Consider the following 22,596-nt stretch of genomic DNA (forward strand, 5'->3'; position numbering starts at 1 on the left):
TGGCACTTGGTAAGTCTGCCAGGAGGTCTCATCCGAGATGTGGATGTGGCCTTGTGTGCAGCTGTCGAGCGTGCAGGTGCAGTTGTCTGCAACTTATGGCTCATATCGACACCAATGGGGCCTCTTCTGTGGGTTCTGATGCCATCCTCAGTTCATACAAGTAGCTGCCAGACATGGTGAAGACTGCTGGCCTCATCCATGGGATGCAAGCAGAGCTTGCAATTTGCAGCATTGTTCGCAGAGTTGATTGGGATCCTGTGGTTTGGAGCTAAGCAGAGGTCTCAACCAAAGGCTTTGTTGACTCTGTGATGGGCTTGGCTGCAGATTTCTAGATTTGCATTATCGTGTGGTGATTTGTAGGACTCCCTTCAATAGGTCAGGGGTACACTACACAAAGGAAGCAGCTACTTGGATAGTAGAGTACTTTTTTATCAGTAAACTGTCAAAGTATCCATAGTAAACTTCCTGAATTTACTGTCCTCCAGGAAGGTTATCATGCTCAAATTATTCTTGGCTGAAACCCAAAGTGGAGAGAGCTGACATATTTAGCAAGTTGTTGAGTGTATATTGGAAAGACAGATTAGAGGCCATAGGAGGGGGAGTGTTCATTGCAGTTGACAAAAATATTGTCTTTATTGAGGTCGAAGTTAAATGTGACAGTGAATTAACTGATCATGTATAACAGGTGTAGGTGAATCCAAGTTAATTATTGGTTGTTTTTATCAGCCACCTGATTCCGCTGTGATAGTTCTAGAGTCATTCAAAGAAAGTCTACGGTCAGTAGTATGGAACTACCCAGGTCATGAAACACTAGTTGGAGGGGGACTTTAACCTAGCGAGTATAAATTGGGATGTCTGTGAATTCATTGCGAGGGAGTACTGACAGACAGTGATGCACAATACTTTTGAACAGAATTTTTGAAAACTGTCTTGAGCAGCTAGTTCTGAAGCCCACACTCAATAGAAATATCTTAGATCTTGTAGCTAAAAATATGCTGGAGCTTATTGACAATGTCAGTGTAGAAACGGGGATTAGCAATCATGATGTTACTATAGCAACTATGATTATGAAAGTTAAAAAATCAATCAAAAAGGCTAGGAGAGTGTTTCTTCTAGACAGAGCTGATAAGCAGTTGTTAGCATCTCACTAAGACAGTGCATTGACATCACTAGGTTCCAATAAGATGGATATAGAGGAATTATGGGCAAAGTTTAAGCAAATTGTAAATCGTAGTCTGGAGAGTTATGTGTCTAGTAAGTGGCCAAAGGATGTAAATACCCACCATGGTTTAATAATGAAATTTGGAAGATGCTGAGGAAGCAGAGGGTGTTTGAAAACAAATGCACAAATGATGACAAGCAAAGGTTCTTAGAGATTCGTGTATCTGTGAAAAGATCTATGTGTGAACCATATGATGATGACCACCATCACACCTTAGCAAAAGATCTGACAGAGAACCCAAGAAAATTCTGGTCCTACTTAAAAACACTAAGTGGGTCTAATGTGTCAGTTCAGTCCCTTATCGACCAGTCTGGTCTGCCAGTTGAAGATAGCAAAACGGAAGTCGAAATTTTAAATTTCCTGTTCAAGAAGTCGTTCACACAGGAGAATCATACAAACATAAGCAAAACAGAAGCTGAAATTTTAAATTTCATGTTCAAGAAATCATTCACACAAGAGAATCGTACAAACATATCATTACTGGACCATTGGACAGCCTCCCGTATTGATGGCATAGTAATAAGCAGCTATGGTGTACAGAAACAACTTGAAAGTAAATAAATCTCCAAGTCTGTATGGACTCCCAGTTCAGTTTTACAAAGAGTACTCTATGGCATTGGCCCTTAGGTAGCTTGCATTTATTGTGAATCTCTCACCTGGAACAGAGTCTCAAACGACTGGAAAAAAAGTGCAGGTGAATACAGTATATAAGAAGGGTAAAAGAACAGATCAGCAAAATTGCAGACCAGTGTCCCCAACTTCGACTTGCTGCGGACTCCTTGAGCATATTCTCAGTTCGAATGCAATAAACTTTATTGAGGCTGAGAAGCTTATGTCCACAAATCAGCATGGTTTCAGAAAGCACCACTCGTGTGAAGCTCAACTTGCCCTTTTGTCACATGATATACTGAGAAATATGGGTGAAGGGGAACCAGCAGATTCCATATTTCTAGATGTCCAGAAAGCATTTGACATGGTGCTCCATTTCACAGATATGTGAGTGGCTCAAAGACTTCTTAAGTGATAGAACCCAGTCTGTTGTTCTCAATGGCAAGTGTTCATCAGTGATAAGAGTATCACCAGGAGTGCCCCAGAGAAGTGTGATTGGACTGCTGATGAAATGATTTGATGGACAGGGTGGGCAGCAATCTGTGGTTGTTTGCTGATGTTGCTGTGGAGTATGATTAGATATTGAAGTTGAGTGACTGTAGAAAGATGCAAGATGACTTAAACAAAATTTATAATTTGTGTGATTGATGGCAGCTAGCTTTAAATGTAGGAAACTGTAAGTTAATGTGGATGAGTAGAAAGAACAAATCTGTAATGTTCGGTTACTAGTGTCTTGCTTGACACAGTCAAGTTGTTTAAATACTTGGGTGTAACATTGCAAACCGATATGAAATGGGAACGAGCTTGTGAAAACTGTTGTAGCGAAGGCGAATGGTCGACTTCAGTTTATTGAGAGAAGTTTAGGAAAGAGTGGTTCACCTGTAAAGGAAACCACATATAGGACACTAGTGCAACCTATTCTTGAGTTCTGCACGAGTATTTGGGATCCTTACTAGTTTAGATTGAAGGAAGACATTGAAGCTGTTCAGGGATGGGCTGCTAAATTTGTTAGCATTAGGTTGGAGCAAAATGTAAGTGTTATGGAGATGCTTCTGGAACTCCAATGGGAATCCCTGGAGGGAAGAATGTGTTCTTTTCAATAAACACTATTGAGAAAATTTAGAGAACTGGCATTTGAAGCTGACTGCCAAATGATTCTGTTGCCACCAACATTGATTGTGAAGATAGTATTTGAGAAATTAGGGCTCATATGGATGCATATAGACAGCTGTTTTTCCATTGCACTATTTGCGGGTGGAACAGGAAAGGAAATGGTAAGTAATGGTACAGGGTACTGTCCGTCACACGCCGTATGGTGGATTGTGGAGTATTGATGTAGATGTAGAAGCAAGCATTTTCTTTACCAGCCAAAGGTGTGGAACCTTATTTAATGCTGTCTGGAAAATGAATGATATGGCATGAAGTATTGGAGGCTAGGTGGTCACCAGAACGAAGACTGTGAGCTTGAGTTCCACTTGGTCACTTGCTTTATAGAATCTGTGTTGGTTCTTGTCTCCAAAATGTAATTCATGAACAGGGTTAAAGCCCCAGTTTCATGTTCCATAATTCTACAATAAACTTGAATAAGTGATATTGGTCAATAGTTCTGTACATTGCCCTCTTTTTCCTTCTTAAAAATGTGGGGCAACTTGTCCATTTCTCCATGTGGATGCATCCCCCCATTCCTTCACAGCCACAGTACATTGTTAGAAGAGGGGGTAGTCTGTGCACAGGATTAATGATATAATCTAACAGATACCCTAAGATATTCAGTGACTTTCATCTGTTAAGTGATTTTATTAAATGACTTTTTAAAATGATGTATTAATGTAATTTCCTTTACGATACCCTTTTTGACGAATATGAAATAAGATTTTAGAAATATTGATCTAAGTACTCATAATCTCACTGAAAAATGAAAGAGTATCTGCATTTTTATTTCAGTGTCATCCTCATAGCAGCAGCACATGGTGCAAGTGAAGATCTCTTACAGAAATTGCTTTCCCTGGCGCATAGTACAATGATTTTTACAGTTGGCACAGAGGAGATAAAGTCACCACGTAATATTGAAAGACTGAAGAAGGACCTGAGGGTATGCATAATGCTTATCACATTTTTATTGAGAAGTAGTCTTACTTCACAGCCGTTCACAGAGGTAGGGTTCTAAATACCTCCCATTGTGTCCCTAGGTAAAGAACATCATATCAAGAAGCTTGCCTCTCCTCCCTCCCTGCACAGAGAAGTTTTGCTACCCACCTAACCTTTGCAATAAGCTTATCTGTATGTATGCTGCTCGTGTTCCCAGATAACATCTCCCATATTGTTTGGCTATGGATAACTCAAATGCAAGATGTGTTTCACTGCATATGTGCCACAATAATTCTCTCTCTCTCTCTCTCTCTCTCTCTCTCTCTCTCTCTCTCTCTGTGTGTGTGTGTGTGTGTGTGTGTGTGTGTGTGAGAGAGAGAGAGAGAGAGAGAGAGAGAGAGAGAGAGAGAGAATGGATTTGCCTATGCACTACTTTTAATATGTGAATGGATGCCACCCTAATCTCTGTACAGTTGTTAATTTCCAATATTTGAAGCTAAAAAAATCCTTTAGTGCCAAGAAAATTTGACCTAAAGTGTGAAGCACAGTTCAAGTTACAGATTTTTCTTCCATGCTAGAATAGTGTAGCAAATATTTGGCCTAGACTAAACCCACTGTCATGCCAGCATCCATTGGTTAAGCACAATCACTTTGTCATCCTCCTCCTACTCTTCTTCCTACTCCTACTTCTGTAGCCATGGGTTAAGTGACAGACCTGTTTAACTGGACTTTATATATTCCTCTATGTTTATAATGAACTATTTTTGTAGACCTTTTAATGATGTTAGTAATTGCTTTTACATTAATAACCAGTAAAAAACTGCATTAAAAGAGTAAATTAAGTGATTAATTCATTCACATACAAATAAAAGAAACAGTGGGATTCCACTCCCACAGTGCAAAGAAAATGCTATTATAATAATTATTTTTGCATGTCACTTATAAGAGTAATGTAGATAAGTACTGTTTGTAGAGGAGTAGATCTGCCCAGGGTCAAATCAGCTAAAATATCATAAACTTATTTGTTTTTTTAAATCATTGTCTTATCCATACTAATATATTTCTTGAATTAACCCAACTCAACAGCATATAAAATTAAAATTTTTTCATGAAATTGACCTTTATCATTATAGGAAGCAATGAATACAAGAAGAAATTGCCAAAAACTAAAGTCAACTATTTTAAGGAGGTGATTTCACTTTTGAATATAATTTTAAATTTTTTCACAAAATTAATCCTTATTATCATAGTAAGCAACACATATAAGGAGAAATTGGCAAAAAGTAAACAATCAGTTGTTTTAAAGAGGTGGTTTCACTTTATAACCACTGTGACATCCAGTTTTCTACCACCCATCATTTCATGACAGATGTTTTCCTTGACACAGTTTCACATCAGTAAACGTCCACAGACTCATAATACCTAAAACAGATTATAGTTGTAAGTAACAAGCAAAAACAGGCCTAAAATTCAATAAATTCATATCAAAAGTACATAATGCTGCAGTGGTTTTGTTTTATGAAATCATGTCAGTGTTGAACCCCTCTGTGATCACCTTTTGTTGCTTGGGATCACATTAAGATTTCATTGAATGATTTTGAATGGTACCTGATTGTTCCACTCTGTATACAAAAGCAAAAATTATGGTAGCACTGCACCCCAAAGGGGTCAGGTTATGTTCAGTGTTGTTGGAGCCCCACGATGTCCTTAGAGTAAGGTTGATCACCCAGTGGGTGTCAGCAGTACCGAATGTTGTCGAACATTGTCCTGTTGCTTATCACTCTGCGAGCTGTCGTTTTTGACAGGAAAATGTGTGGAAATCAATGTCCCAAGGGAAGAGGTGTTTTCATTGACTCTCTATATGCCACCCCGTGAGGGCTTTTTGTGTTGGATCTGAGTGGAGGTGTGCCAGAAATGTTTTTCCTGGATCGCCTATAAGGAAACCGCTTGATTTTGATGCTGGCTGTCATGATTATGACCTTCATCACAGAGTTATGGGTGAGAGTGTGACAACCTGTATGTTGTATGACACATCTACGGTGGCATTGGGTAGAATCGTCATGAAATTTGGTGCCAAAGTGACATCACTAACTCACCTTACATCTCACATGCACTTATGATCTGTGGCCTGTTTCCTGCATGTGTCACCACCTTGCTGTTTGATGTGTTAACAGGCCTGAGGGTTATGCCACAGTGCTCCATGCCTTTGCAGAGAAAGGCTGTAGGCATCTTTGAGCCAAATGTCAAACTTATGCATCACAGTGGGAGACAATTACAGGGTTACAAAAAAGTGATACTTTGTTGGCATAGTGTATTAAAATTTTATTATTGTACTCGATTCATGAAATACTACCACCACCACCACTACCACAACCCACTATGAAGTGCGTGGCAGGGGGTACATCCCATTTTACAGTTATTAGAGCTTTTCCCCATTCCATCCAAGTATGGAGCTCAGGAAAAATGATTGCTTAAACACCTCTGTGCACACTGTGATTAGTCTCACCTTGTCTTTGCAATCCATATGGGATTGATGCATGGGGGTTTGTAGTATATTCCTACAATCATCTCTTGAAGTTGGCCCTAGAAATTTTCTAAGTAGGTTTCACTGCATAGCTGGGTCTGTATTCAAGTGTATGCCAGTTCAGTTCTTTCATCATTTTGTGACACTCTTCCATGGAGCCGACAGACCAGTGGCCAATTGTGCTATCATTCTTTGTATCCACTCAATAACCACTATTAGTCCTGTTTGGTGTGGGTCTCACACACTTGAGCAGTATTCTAGATGTGTACGACAAGTGATTTGTATGCAATCTCCTTTGTAGGTAGATTGCATTTCCCTAGGAAACTGCAGTCGCCTGCCTTACATGCCACTGACATTGTGTTATCACTCCATTCCATTTCTCAACAAATTGTTACACTCAGATATTTGTCTGTGTTAACCAATTCCAACTGTGACTTATTGGTATTGTAACCAGAAGATAATACATTGTATTGTTTTGTGAACAATTTTAAATTTGTTAACATTTCATCCAAATTGCTAATCTTTGTACCACTTTGAAAACTTATCAAGATCAGAATCAATATTTGTGCAGCTTTTTTCAAATGGTATGTCATTATAGATAATTACATTCTCTGCATCTAAGGTTCCTATTAATATTGTCTGAAAGATCATTAAGACACACTCAGCATCAACTGAGAGTCCCAATGTACATTCCTGGGGCACATCTGAAGCTACTTCTACATTTGTCAATGATTATCAATCCAAGACAACATGCTATGTCCTGCTCACCAAAAGTCTAGTCTCAAATCAATCAGAGACAAAGGTGTTTCCGGGAGTTCTGCAGGGAAGTTGTAATAGGACCACTATTATTCTCTGTCTTCAACAATGATCTGATGGGCAGGATGAGCAGCAATCTGCAGCTATTTGCTGATGATGTTGTGCTGTTCGAGAAAGTGTCATTGTTTAGTGACTTGTAGGAGGATAAGAGATGACTTGGACAAAATTTCTATTTGGTGAGATGAATGGCAACTAGCTATAAATGTACAAAAATGTAAGTTAATGCAGATGAATGGAAAAGCATCTCCTAATGTTTTAATACAGAATTAGAAGTGTGCCGAGTGTGGTTCATCTGTAAAGGAGATCACAAGTAGAATGCTAGTAGGATCCATTCTTGAGGATTGTACAAATATTTGGTATCCCTACCACGTCAGTTGAAGGAAGACATTGAAGCAGTCCAGAGTCAGGCTGCTAGATTTGTTACTGGTAGGTTATTCAAAATGAGGCTGTGAGGTAGGTTCTAGCAATGTACAAGGTTTACGGAGATACTTCAGGAAATCAAATCGGAATCCCTGGAGGGAAGGTGATGTTTTTATTGTGGAACACTATTGAGAACTGGCATTTGAATCTGACTGCAGAATGATTCTACTGCTGCCAATGCACATTTTGCATAAAGGTCAAAAAGGCAATATAAGAGGAATTAGGGTTAATAATCGACACATATAGAGTGTTGTTTCTTCATCACTCTGTTTGCGAGTGGAATAAGAAAGGGAATGAATGGTAGCGTACAAGGTACCCTCTACCATGCACCACATGGTGGCTTGCAGAATACGTCTGTGAATGAAGGCGTTCCACTTACGATGGTACTTTTGATAATAAATGTATATGTCTATATCTACATCTACACTTACATCCATTCTCTGCAGACAATTGTGAAGTGCGTAGCAGAGGGCAGTTTCCATCACACCAAGTATATCTTTGTCCCATTCCATTCATGTATGGAACTAGACACCTCATTATATTTGAACTCAGAATATGTTCTAAGATTTTACAAGAGATGGATGTCAATGATAGTTCGTGGCAGTTTTTTGATCACTTTTGCTGCGCTTCTCCTAAATGGATGTGATTTGTGTTTTCTTTCAACTGCTGTGTGCAGTTATTTTGTTCGAGGGATCATTGATAACACAGACTAAATCAGGTGCAAATTTGGTATAGATAGGGATTTCATGAAGCCATGGAACTTTGTCAAGTTTTAACAATTTCAGCTGCATCTCAATACCACTGACAATAATATCTATTTCGCTCAGCTTTGCAATGGCTCAAGAATCAAATTAGGGAATTACCCATGGATCTTTCATTGTAAAAGAACATTTGAAAAGGAGTTAAGCATTTCTGCTGCTGCTTTTGCTTTGCTTTGCTACACTCAGTTTCAGTTTCCTATCTCGTCTGTGGGTGCCTGGACAACTTTGATACACTAACAGCCTCAACATATGAACAGAATTTCTTCAAGTTTTGTGGAAAGTCTGTCGATAATATTCTGCTACAATATTCATTGACAGCTTCGCATACTGCCCTCTTGACAGCCAAATGGGTTTTACTCAGCATCTCTCTATCTATTGTCCTATGCTTTGTTTTAGTTCATAGTAGTCTCCGTTCTTTTTTTTTTTAGAAATTTCTTCACAGTGAATATATGCCATAGAAAGATCCTCCCACCATGAGCAGTTGTTGTAGGAACATATCTATCCAGTGCCTGGTCAACTGTTATTTTAAACTTGGACCATAGTTCCTTTACAAGCTCCTGTCCAGGGCTAAATGTTTGAAGTTCCTTGTTGAGAAATGACACTAATGTGTCTATATCTAGTCTGCTGAAAATATAAATCTGTTTGTTTTAGTTGCACTTCTTACTTTGGTAATAATTGTATCTACAACTGCCTCATGGTCACTGATGCCAGTTTCAGTGTGGACAGTCTCAAATACGTTAGGTCTTGTGTGTTCCCATTAGTTCCAATATATTTCCTCCATGAGTGGGATTCTGAACTATCTGTTCAGAGAAGGTATCCAACCATGTTTCGCAAGCTGTCTTTGTCACACCCACCACTAACAAAACTGTAATTATCCCAGTTGATTGTTGGTGAATTACAGTGTGATTGGGGAACTTACATACTAATGAACTGAGGTTTTGCCTCAAGTTTACAATGACATCAGTAGATGAGTCTGATTGTCAATAGAAGAATCCAGTTATAATGTTATGATCACCCCAAATACTGAGTTTTGCCCAAACAATCTTGAATGTATCTGCAGTTTTGAGTCTCATGTGACAAATACATTGCCTCCATTTGGCATTAGCATTTCCTTTCATTATACACTTAAATTTTATCCAAAGATCTCACTGTTGTAAGTGTCACGTTTTAACCAGGCTTCTGTACCTAGTATTGTGTGAATTTTACTACTTTTTAGGAGTGTTTCAAACTTGACACTTTGTTGCAAATGTTTTTTCAATTAACCACATGGATTTTAATACTCTTTCTTGTTTGTGTGGGTGTGTGGGTGTGTGGGTGTGTGGGTGTGTGGGTGTGTGGGTGTGTGGGTGTGTGGGTGGGAGGGTGGGTGGGTGGGTGGGTGGGTGGGTGGGTGGGTGGGGGGGGGGACATTTCTTTGAATGTTACTTGAAGACTTCTGTATCACCTACAGCTATCATTATCTGCACTGAACAGTGTGTTGCCTAATCCAAAAATCCCCTGTGTAAGTCCCTCACACTTTCAGCTACCTGGATAGCAATTTCTGATGATGTGTAGTCTACACCTGACTTATTTAGGGGTGTCCTGTCCACTCGACTCAGAACCAGGGGACCGTGACCTGTTTTGGGGACAATGCTGGAGACAGCGAGCTTCATTGAAACTCCATGGGCAAGTCTGTCATTCTCAACCTTCTCTACCAGTCACTTTACCATCAAAGTATGACCTAGGAGCCTAGACAACAGACATCATCTATCCCAATGTGCACCCTGTTCCAACAATGGCTGCCAGAATAGCCTCTGCATCATGTTCAACAAAGTTCTCAGGGGCATACACTGAGTGTACGTGGGGTCCCTTCTCAAACCTTCTTGCCGTTTCCCTAAGGGTACCATTATTAGCCATGTGTTTGATCTACTGACAATTAATAGACCCCTACTCTTTTGCATTTGCCATCCCTTGACATGAGACACAGCACTTTCCCAGCAGTTGCAGTGAGTCTCACTGGGTTAGTTTCAATGGAACACAACACTTAAACTTGTTGGTTAGAGGGATAGGTATAACATCCTGAACCCTCCCTGGTCCTTCTCTCCACTGTACAGGATACCTGAACCTACCACTGTCATGACACATTCAAGTGGAAGAGTAGAGAGATCCTGTACTTCCTGTAGCAGAAACAGCATCCACAGGAGAGGATAGTACTTGAGGTATATTTGACATCCCTGGTACATGACTCACAGTAGCCCTCCTAATCGCAGCCTTCGAACAGCAACTAAATCATCCTGTACCTGAGAACAGCATTTGCAGTAGGACTGAATTGAATTGGCAGTTCATAGGTTAGAGAAATGTGCCATTCCGCCATTCCTCACTGGACATGAACTACGTTTACTGTAATCACATGGTGAACCATTAGTGGAACATCCCTGTTACAGTAATCCTTTGTTTATTTTGCTGTAGAACCGGGATTGTAACAGGTGGAAAGCTGTTGCCCCTCAATAACATAGTTGACTGCAGATGCACTGCATGCTGATGTCAGCAACTTCTGGTCTGGGAAACAGCAAGTGTTAATGGAAACAGGCATTGGTGTCAGTGAAGCTGCCACCAATGTGTGTCAAGTGCAGTTCCTAGCAACCTGGTTATCTTATGGGAAGAATGGTGTTTAAACCATAGTGCCCAGTACGACCAGAGTCGAAATGTATGCCCACACTGGGTGGTGATCAGCACCAACGAGGGCCCAAGTAAATCATTGAACAGCAACAGAGAGGGACTAGGCAGCCCCTAGCCCAGGTTCGAACATTTGACGCAATAGGGAGGTAGTCACTGACAGAAGATAGTCGCACAGCAGGTGACTTAGCAGTGCAAAGGTGCCAAGTTGTCTGCATACGGTCCCCTGTTCAGACAGATGCCTGCAGCTGGTTTAGTTGAAGTCCTTGGAAAGTGACTGGATACTTCATCTGGACTGCAGAGGTCTTCAGCTCGGTGTTAAGAATCAATGAAGATAGTTGTGTTTGGCATCATGTACACACCCCTATACAGAGAGTTTAGTTGAGCATCTGAGAACTTCAGAGAGTGATTTGCGTGCAGGAGTACTATTTATGAGAACCTGCTGGCCAGGACTTCTCTGCCAGCAGCAGCTCTACCCTGGATGCTCCCCCCAGGGGCTCAGCATTCACTTGCTGAGTACGGGCTTGGCGACCCCGCGGTCCTGAGCTGGGGACTGGTCTGCGCCGCCATTGTCCTGTCACCGTAACCCCCGGACATGCTTCAGCGACCACCGTACGGCGTGGCGGTGAAATGTTGTGTGCTGCGGGGAATGGTAATCTTGGCTTGACCGCCTGGATTGCGAGGAAGGCCAACCTCTATAAAAACCCCTCAATCTTTCAGTGTGCTCCGCGCCTAGAAGATGCATGGCTGTTGGGGTGGAACAGTCGCAAGCGGGCAACCTCTGGGGCACCTGCCGCACCCCAGTTGTATAAGGCTTACTCAGGCATGCAGGGCTCTGTCTGAGCGGACTTTTAGTTCCCTAGCTGCTCCTGGGACCGCAATGGACCCTTCGACCTCTACATTTCCCCCTACCAGTGGCTTGGGTGGGCCACTAGTAGGAAAACACACCCCATTGAAAAAGCGGCTACGCGCTGCGAGTCCTCCAGCGCCTGGTGTTGCTAGAGATTTAACAGAATGTAGTAACAGAGCACATGCTGATAATGAGAATGTGTTTTTGATTATTAAAAGGAAGGAGGGTAGCTTTGAGAGGGTTTCTCTCTTTTACATCCACAAGGGTCTTGAGGGAATTGCAGGAACACTGAAATCTGTAAAGCGACTGCGCAATGGGACTCTGTTAGTTGAGACTTCTAGTTCCCGTCAAGTCGCTGCCCTTCGGAAAGCAACCTGTCTAGGAGAGTACACTGTCGAGACCGAGCTCCACTCTACTTTGAATTATAGTAAGGGTGTTGTGATGTGTAGGGACTTGGTGGATATCCCCATAGACGTGTAAAAACTGAGTGGGCTGACGAAGGAATTGTTGACGTGCAGCATATTATGAAACGAATCGATGGGGATCTCATCAAATCTGACTCGTTTATTCTCACGTTCAGTTGCCCGAGACTCCCAGAGCATGTTAAAGCTGGGTTCTTACGTTTGCCAGCACGGCCATATTTCCCCAACCCAATGCGCTGTTTTAAATGTCAGCGCTTTGGGCATACTACGTTAGGGTGCAATGGGATAGCCACTTGTGGTAAATGTGGTCAGCCTGCCCATGACAGAGCCGATAGTTCATCGCCTGTGAAGTGCGTGAATTGCTCTGGGAGTCACCCTGTCTGGAGCCGGATCTGCCCCATCTATCTCGAAGAACAGAAGGTACAGGAGATTAAAACATCTAAGCGCATCCCCTATGGTGAGGCCAAGAAGCTCTTTAAGGCCATGCAACCTCCTGTGTTTTCAACATCTTTCGCTTCCACACTCAAAAAACCGGTACAACTGGCCACTGTTGCTACGCAAACGGAGGTTCCTAGTGTTAGCACTAATACCTGCACTTGCCAGTGCACTTGTGCTGCTGTGGTTGTTTTGCAATCTGCGGCTCTCTCCGCTACATCGGACAAGGCCGTGGTTGCTGACATTGAGGTACTTCCTGCCTCTCCCCATATGGCGCCTTCTGCCCAGGCGAGTAAACCTCCAACTGTTGACAAGGCTCTGCATTCCAAGCCTCCCAAGACAAAGCCTCAGAAGGTGAAGGTTCTGCCACCTGAGGAGGCTAGTCAGCGTCGGTCCGATGACGAGGCCATCGTACTGTCTGACATCTCCCGTGGGTCGTCATTGGAGCTTATGGACATTGATGTCGACCGGGGGCGATCTTCTCGCCCCAGGAATAAATCTCCGGCCAGTACGGTCTCTCCTCCAAAGCACAGAGGCAGGGTGAAAGTTCAACCACCCTGATCACTGGCTCCCATATTACAGTGGAACCTGAATGGGTTCAGGACGCATGTGGCCGAATTACAACTCCTTATACGAGAGTGCCCCTTTTGCTTATGTCTCCAAGAGACACATTTTCGGGCCACTGATTCTCCTTCTTTACAGGGCTATACCGTATATCGAAAAGATGATCTGACGGGGGAAAGGGCAAAGGGTGGTGTTGCGGTTTTTGTACGTGACATGCACCCCTCATCTGAGCTCCCTCTCGTCACCGACTTGCAAGCAGTTGCAGTTGACATTCTTGTGGGTCGGAGGCTCACAGTCTGTTCAGTTTATTTACCGCCTCCGGATACGATAGACTCTGAGGCTCTCACGGACCTTATTAGCCAACTCCCCCGCCAATTTCTTCTTCTAGGGGACTTCAATGCTCATAATGTCTTATGGGGCTCTCCGACTACTTGCCCCAGGGGTCGCATTCTGGAAAGCCTCATGATGTCTGAAGAACTGTGCCTCCTCAACTCTGGTGCTCCCACTCATTTCTGTACTGCTTCCGGGTTGTCATCGGCTATTGACCTTTCCTTTTGCTCTCCAGCACTTGCGGATTCTGCTCAGTGGGAGGCTGCAGCTGACCTCCATTCTAGTGACCACTTCCCCCTTTGGATTCGCCTCCTGGATGAGGCTGTGGCATTACCAGTGCCGCCTCGGTGGCACCTCTGCAGAGCTGACTGGACACTTTTCAGCCAACTGGCTGTTTTGGAACACCGTGCCAGCATCTATGAATGGGTAGACCATGTTACAGCCATGATCTCCCATGCTGCTGAATTGTCAATCCCACGGTCATCCGGTCATACCAAGAGGCGTCCTGTCCCTTGGTGGACCACTGAGTGCCGCTCAGCCATCCGAGCCCGCCGTGCAGCTTCAAGTGCCGTCCCTCAGCTGACAATCTTGTGGCCTTTCGGGTAGCAAGAGCCAGAGCGCGGCGAGTGATTAAAGAGAGCAAACGACGGTCATGGCAATCGTTCTTGAACTCCATCTCTCGCTCCACTAGTTCTACGAAAGTATGGGAAGCCATCAGGAGGATTTCCGGGAAACTCAGCCAGCTACCTGTCACGGCATTGCTGCATCAGGGATGTCTCCTCACGGTGCCGAGAGACATTGCCCAGACACTTGCCATGCATTTTGCGGACTCTACCGCCACTATTAACTGTGATCCAGATTTCTGCCGCTACCGCACTGCCATCGAAAGGGGTCACTTGGACTTCCGGTCTCTAAATTCTGAACCCTATAACTGCCCCTTCACAATGTGGGAACTGGATTCTGCGCTGTCTGTGGCTCATGATACTGCGCCTGGTCATGATCAAATCCGGTACAGCATGCTGTGGCACTTGTTGCTGCCATCCAAGGAAGTTCTCCTGAACTGTTTCAATATGATATGGTTATCCGGCACGTACCCTGACTCGTGGAGGGAGGCGATTTTGATTCCCCTCCTCAAACCAGGGAAGGACCGAACGCATCCCAGTAGTTATCGGAGTATTGCTTTGACGAGCTGTGTTGGGAAGACATTGGAACACATGGTCAACCGCCGCCTGGTTTGGCTGCTCGAGACCAGGCAGCTCCTTAGCCCCTCTCAGTGTGGCTTTTGGAGATGTTGTTCCACTATAGACAACTTGACCCTGCTTGAGGCCGCCATCCAGCAGGCCTTCCTTCGTAACCAGCATTGTCTAGGGGTCTTCTTTGACATTAATAAGGCATATGACACTACTTGGCGCCGCCTTATCCTCAATCAACTCCATGAGTGGGGCTTTCGTGGCCGTCTCCCCATCTTCATTCGGTCCTTTCTTTCTCACCGCCTCTTTCGGTATCGGGTTGGTAATGTGCTATCTGATTTGTACGTGCAGGAGAATGGTGTTCATCAGGGCAGCGTTTTAAGTGTCACCCTCTTTGCCGTCGCTATTAACAGTATCATGTCCACTATCCAGAGTCCTGCCCAATGCTCCTTGTTTGTGGACGATTTTGCTGTTTTCTGTTCTTCCTCCAGTCTTGTCACTGCTAGTCGGCAGTTGCAGCTTACGATAAAGCGCTTAGAGACATGGACTGCAAAGACGGGATTTACCTTTTCTGCAGACAAATCTGTGTGTGTTCATTTTAATCGTTCTCGGCGTCTTTTTACCTCCCCTGAATTGAGTCTGAGTGACACCGTTCTTCCTTTTAGAGACACTGTGAGGTTCCTGGGCCTCACTTTTGATTCCAAGTTGTCGTGGTTGCCTCACCTTAAAGACCTCAAGGTGCGGGCCCTGAAGGCACTGAATATTTTGAAGTGTCTGAGCCATCGGTCCTGTGGAGCAGATCGGGCGCGTCTGCTGCAGTTTTATAGGGCCTTCGTCCGATCGCGTCTTGACTATGCTTGCACCGTGTATGGGTCAGCAAGGCCTTCGTATCTGAAGATCCTTGACGCAGTACACCATGAGGGTATTAGGCTGGCCACTGGTGCCTTCCGTACCAGTCCCATTCCCAGCCTGTGTGCTGAGGCGGGGGAACCGCCTCTCGCCATCCAGCGGAAACTCCTCATGGTGCGATGGGTGTCATTTCCTTGCCTGTCCTACCTCCCCTGTGTACCCTACCGTTGCCCGACTGCCTATGGAACGTCTCTTTTCCAGTCGTCGCAGGGCAGCGAGACCATTTGGGATTCGTGCCAAGCATTTTCTTGAGTCCCTTGGTGTGGAGCGTGTGGCCCCCCAACGACAAGGTTTTACTCGCCTGCCTCCCTCGTTGCTCCAGAGGCCCAGCATCCTTCTAGACTTGTCGGAGAACCGGAGGAACTGCACTCCGGCGTTTGTTTTTACCTCCTTATTTTACGATATTTTAAACCAGCATCTGGACCATGTACCTGTATTCACAGATGGCTCTAAACAGGGGGACTCTGTTGGTTGTGCTGTTGTTTTCCCTGATCGAGTCGTCAAGTTACGGCTTCCTGTGGCGTTTACCATCCTCAATGCCGAATTGTTTGCAATCTTGCGGGCATTGGAGCAGATGAGATGTGTTACCAGTCTTAAGTTCCTCATCTGTTCTGACTCCCTGAGTGCCCTTCAGACCATGCAACACTTGTACCCAGCGGATACGGTCGTCCAGAACATCCATGATGCCCTACTCCACCTGCAACGGCAGGGGAAGGAGGTTTCTTTCTGCTGGGTGCCGGGGCACGTGGGTATTAGGGGAAACGAACTGGCGGATGTGGCTGCCAAAGATGCATGTTCCCTCCCTCATGTTGTTGAATGTGCCGTCCCCCTCCATGCTGTAACCTCCCTTTTCTGTTTTCGTGTTATGCATCAATGGGAAGAGTGGGAAGAGGAGTGGTTGGCAGTTTCTGACAATAAGCTGCGTCTGGTAAAGGCCACTACGCGACCATGGCGTACGTCCTGCCAGTCATACAGGCGGGATGAGGTTCTCCTCACTCGCCTCCGCATTGGGCACAGTCCCTTAACGCTTGGTTTTTTACTCCGGCGGGAGGACCCCCCAATCTGCAGTGCTTGTGGCGTCCAGATTACTGTCCGCCACATTTTACTTGACTGTCTTTTATTCTCTGACCAGAGGGCGGTGGTTTCTTTGCCACCGGATTTGCCCTCTATTTTGCAGGATGACGCAGCGACTGTGGTTAAGGTCTTATGGTTTTGTGTCCTGTCCAATCTGTTGCCTTGGATTTTAGGGAGAGGGTTTTAATGTGCTGCTGGGTGACTGGCTCACCCAGGTTTTAGGTAAGAGGCCCGCCAGTCACGATTACCTCCTTGTTTTCCTTCGGTTTCTGTTCTCTTTTCCTTGTGTTTCCTTTCCTTTTTAGTGTGTTTCTTCTCCTCTTGTTTTGCCTCTGTATGTGAGCATTTGGAACTGCGTCAGGCTTGTGTCTTTTAGCCGTTCTCCTTGTTCGGTGTCTGTCTTCGTCCCTTCACCGCATGTGTTCCTGTTTCTATGCGTTTGGGCGCTGATGACCACGCTGTTTAGCGCCCGTAAACCTCAAACACACACACACACACACTCTATCCTGGATGCTGACTTTATTTGTTCTGATTTTCTTGTTTAGGCAGCTCCTGCAGGAGCCTGGCTGGAGGTGTAATATTACCCAACTTCATCCTTCAGATTCATTATGAATATGCTTTCTTGTGAAACAGTATCTAGACTTCATGCTGACACTTGCTTCCCTCTGTGTGACATTGTTTTGCTGAGCTTCACAGGAGCAGATCATTTAGCCAATGGAGTCATTATACAGCACTCCACTGCCCTTGAAGAAATCTGGTCGCCCGATTGTGACCTGTTTACATCTCTGGACAACAAATACTCATACCATAACAAATTTTTCTTAAGTTGATATAAAAATATAAAGTTTTCCAGTGCCCCATGCTCTAATTACTAGCATGAACCACATGGTTCATTAGCTGTTTCTTAATCTAAACATTATAAAATAGTGTTCGCCATATCTGTTGACAACTGTGCACTGGCAGCTCGATACATGCTTTTTTCGCTTGCAGTAGACACAGATTACACAAAGCAGTGGTACCAGAAACTGAAATACTAATTGTCATAATCCCGTATCACTGCTCAGTTTTGTACTGCCGAGTATGCTGGAACATTTGCTCAGCAGTAATACGACCTTTCTGTGTGGCTATTAATTCAACCAGCAAAAGGAGGAGGTCTGGTTTTAGAGTATAACTTAAGTCAGTTGTGTTCTGAGTCCGCAACACATCAAATGGTTTTCTCAGCCAGCACAAAGAGCACTCTGTCAGATTCAATATAATTGTTCTCTGTCATAGTGCCACCTAGGAGAAAGTAATCCATATCACTGTCCCTCCCCCTTCTGCAAGGCTGGAAGTACATGGTTAATCATTACAAAGTGTATCCCTTTACATTATAATGTCTCTATTCCAGTTATACACAATACTGTCTACCAATCCCATTACAAGACATAGTAACAGTATACTAACAAATTGTAACAACTCATTTAAATCAGGACACTAGTGTAGCCATAACATGCTTTATCATGAAGCTATTCTATGTGCCTTGCAACACTCTATACACACTTGCACAACTTGAGTGTGTACTGCGCCTCACGTGATTACTGTATGCTGGCTTGTGTCTCCTTGCTTATCTATTTACCTTTTGCTTTCATCCTAGGTAAACACACTGACACTTGTGGTAATGTAGTTTACCTAGATGTGTATCATGCTCTGAGATGCCATTCATCAAAGGAAAAATATGCATATCACTGATTTTTAAGCCCTGTGAGTGGTAATGTTTCAGATTCCCACCAGTGTTATAGTGTTGACCATCTGTTAATAAACTACATTTTTGATTTCTCAGACTGGACTACCTCAGTTGTGCTAGTGCTGAGTTTCGAGTATATTGCACTAACAGTGAGTATAGGACAGGCTTTAAAGTGTGACTACTCACATGGGTGGAGCCATATGAACCTGAGTAACTCTTTATCAGTCATGTCATCAAGGTCCTTCTTTTCGACATCAGTTCACCCAAATGTAGGAACCAAGAATTCACTCTCAAACATGTAATTGGTATTTGCCCTTAACTTGTTTTTAATAGTACCTTGATCCATGCCATTTATGTTCTATACCACTTTCTTACTTCCTCCTTTTTTCTACTGACATCTTTTTTGGAATGTGTGTATGTGGATGTGCCATTACTAACCAAACAGAAAAGATGATGAGTAGTCAGTCAGTCTTTGAGGAGCAGATAGACACATGGTAAAGACAGGAAACTGCATAGAATTTGGGCAAAGATCTTAACACTTTTGAGTCTTACTCTACATCTTCCTATTCTGTGTCTGTGGAAGATTTTGGTCTGGTTCAGTTCTACCAGATCCTTCAAAGTTTCTTAGATGCTGGATAAAAATCAGCTAATTTTGTTTCTAATTTGATTTTCTCTTTTAAATGTCCTTAATTTTTTTCATTTTTTCGGGATAAAATCTAAACCCTTATAGGATCACTATATTGTCCATCCATCTGTCTCTCTTCTCTCTGACTGTCAAGAAGCCTTTTTCCCTGGAAAGGGTGGGTATATCAAGTTCAAATTTGTCATATGTGAAGGTCAACAGGTCCTTGGCAGTGTGCAACATTTAAGCTTCTAAGTCAATGGAGTCAAAAGGTCCACTTATGTCATGTATTTTGATACTCACAGTCTTGTTTATAGGGAATGTCTTATTGATGTAGAACAACAAAATTTGTCAAGAAGCAAGGTTTTACAGTATAAATAAAGGAAAAAAGTCCAAATCTGTTATCCTGTAATTATATGACATAAAAAGTATATTTTTTCCTATTAGAACTTACATAGCATTTGTCGTCTGTCAAAAATGTGATAGAAAAATATTACTGCATGCAAACATAAAATGTAAATTGTAGTCATATTCTAGTAAGTAAATAAAAATATTTTAACTGAAGTTACCTGCTTGCTTCTTTTCATCTGTATTGGGTCAGTCTCAGGAACAACTATAGAGATTTTGATAGGGTTTGGAATTCCCAGGACTGATCTCTTGCCAGTATTGACATCAATAATAGACTAAAATTGCCGAGATTCTCAATTTCAGGTTTGTGTGTGTGTGTGTGTGTGTGTGTGTGTGTGAGAGAGAGAGAGAGAGAGAGAGAGAGAGAGAGAGAGAGAGAATTTTTGTGTGTATATAAAAGTGTGTTATACAAATGTTATATTTAAAATGGTACAGAAAATCTTGATAGGTATTTGACCAAAAATGTATACAGTGTGTGTATGAAGGGCTGCTCCTAGAATTCAAAGAATTTATCCTTGCACTGGATGTTAAGAACTGCTTCCATTTCTGTATGTATCATTTGGTGACTATTATGACAGTTTTTTAAGTTACTGTGTATGGAAAAAGAAAATAGGGAGGAGATTTCATTTTATTGTTGTTATTTTTTAAAGCTCCTGTGAATGGAACAGAAAAGTTGGGAGGAGATGGGAGAAGATAAGTCTGATACTGAAGAAATGCCACTGGATGAAGTAACTGTAAAAACTGATTTCTGGTAAAAGTTATCCAGTTACTCGAAATTTATCCACAGTGCTCAAGTTCCATCATATGTTTGAAGTTAATGCTTATACACAAAGTAAACATTTTTTGTGGCTAGTGTTTGAATTGTTCTTGTGTGGAAAATTTGCATCATTTAGAGGTACCTGATGAAAAATTTTGTTTTCCTCCTCTGTGAAATCCATGTAATGAGCTGTCAGCATTTTTAATGGGAACAGGGATTTAGATCCTAAGGTAAAATTCTGCTTATCATCTAGTGATAAATGTATTGAGCAGAACTGTGAGAAGTTACTGAGCGTTGGATTCCCACTGCCTTGCTGTCAAGATTTTTTGGTTCTCACAGTTGCCAACTTTCTAAAGTTGATGAAATGATTTTAATATTTTTTGACAACAAAAACCAGTGAGATCCTTCAGATCATCCAGTACTATAATTTTGCAGAAGCAAAGGAGCTGCTGAGTTTCTTTAAAAGTTTTCCAGTACCAGATGATAAATACACAGCATTTTGTGGCCCCATCACAGTGAAATTGTATGTAGTTGTTGTAAATATCCACCTCATGTGGTCCATATGGCTTTGTCATGGTTGCAGCTTGTATCAATAATGAGTCACCTTTTTTATTATATTCTGAACTTTTAGGTTATTTTATCTAATTTTTTGTAAATTTTTTTAAAGGTATGTATTTCTTATATGGCTTCAGGTATGCTACCCCATTTTGGACAAATTACTGAATGGATTGGAGGGTGGGACTGATTTATTAGGCCTCCACGAGGTTATTCTTTGTCCAGAGAATCAACTGCTCCAGGTAAACTTAAGTGGTTGTTACCATTAATCAGTAATTAACTATTAAAGGTTGATATTCACAAATCAGAAGCTGATGTTCATACATGCTCGTCTATTTGGCCAAATTTAATTTTACTTAGACAGTGAATGAAACAATTAAAGTAACTAATTTCACTTGGTTGAATCAGTAAAAATTTTAACTGTTATTTAGTTAACATATATGTATAAAATTTTAAAATTTCTTAGAGTAATTAAAATACTGAGCAGAGAGCTGACATTGTACTAGATCAGTAACAATATTATGAAAGAATAATAGTTACTCACCATATAGCAGAGATGATGAGTTGCAGGTAGGCACAACAAAGAGACTGTCAGAAAGTGAGCTTTCGATCAACAAGGCCTTCGTTGGAAATAGACAACACACAGCCATACACATGACCAGAGTCTCTGGCTGCTGAGGCCAGACTGTGAGCAGCAGCACATGATGAGAGAAGCAAAAGGGTAATGAGGTTAAGGAGGAGGCTGGAGCAGGGAGGGGGAGGGATAACAGGGTAGGGGTGGGGGATGACAAGGTTCAACTTGTGAGAGCATACAGGGATGAGGTGAGAGAGGGTAGGGCAGCTAGGTGCAGTCGGAAGGTTAGACAGAGGGTGGGGGATAGCAGAAAATGAGAGAAGTAAAAATACCGTGGGTGCATTGGTTGAATAGAGATCTGTTTAGTGCTGGAATGGGAACAGGGAAGGGGCTAGATGGGTAAGGACAATGACTAACAAAGGTTGAGGCCAGGAGGGTGACTGGAATGTAGGATATATTGCAGGGACAGTTCCCACCTGCAAATTCAGAAAAGGTGGTGTTGGTGGGAAAGAGCAAGATGGCACAGGCTGTGAAGCAGTCATTGAAATGAAGAACATCCTGTTGGACAGCATGCTCACCAACATGGTGGTCCAGTTGTTTCTTGGCCACAGTTTGTAGGTGGCCATTCACGGACAGCCAGCTTTCTGGTTGTTATGCCTACATAGAAAGCAGCACAGTGGTTGCAGCTTAGCTTGTAGATTACATGACTTGTTTCACAGGTAGCCCTGCTTTTGATGGGATAGATGATGCTTGTGGCCAAACTGGAGTAGGAGATGGTGGGAGGATGTATGAGACAGGTCTTGCATCTGGAACAATTACAGGGATATGAGCCATGAGACAGCAGGGTTGTGTGGGGATGAACTAGGATATTGTGTAGGTTCAGTGGGTGGTTAAATACCACTGTGGGACGGGTGGGAAGGATAGTGTGTAGGACATATCTCGTATCAGGGTACGATGAGAGACAGTCAAAAGCCTGGGGGAGAATGTGAATCAGTTGCTCCAGTCCTAGGTGGTACTGAGTCACGAGGGAAATGCTCCCCTGTGGCTGGATGGTGGGATTTTTGAAGGTGGTGGATTCTCAGTATATT

At 42.9% G+C, this 22,596-nt stretch overlaps 1 protein-coding gene across 1 annotated transcript in view; it reads left to right on the forward strand.

The window, feature by feature from the left end:
• LOC126353776 (protein fuzzy) overlaps positions 1 to 22,596 on the forward strand; it is a 142,154-nt gene that overhangs the window by 42,087 nt on the left and 77,471 nt on the right. Inside the window, exons 3-4 of the mRNA XM_050002857.1 lie at positions 3,776 to 3,923; positions 21,072 to 21,176. Of these exons, the coding sequence (XP_049858814.1) occupies positions 3,776 to 3,923; positions 21,072 to 21,176 (253 nt within the window). The remainder of the gene's footprint in view (positions 1 to 3,775; positions 3,924 to 21,071; positions 21,177 to 22,596) is intronic.

The sequence above is a fragment of the Schistocerca gregaria genome, chromosome 3, assembly GCF_023897955.1.
Source record: "Schistocerca gregaria isolate iqSchGreg1 chromosome 3, iqSchGreg1.2, whole genome shotgun sequence".
Classification (NCBI taxonomy): Eukaryota; Metazoa; Arthropoda; class Insecta; order Orthoptera; family Acrididae; genus Schistocerca; species Schistocerca gregaria.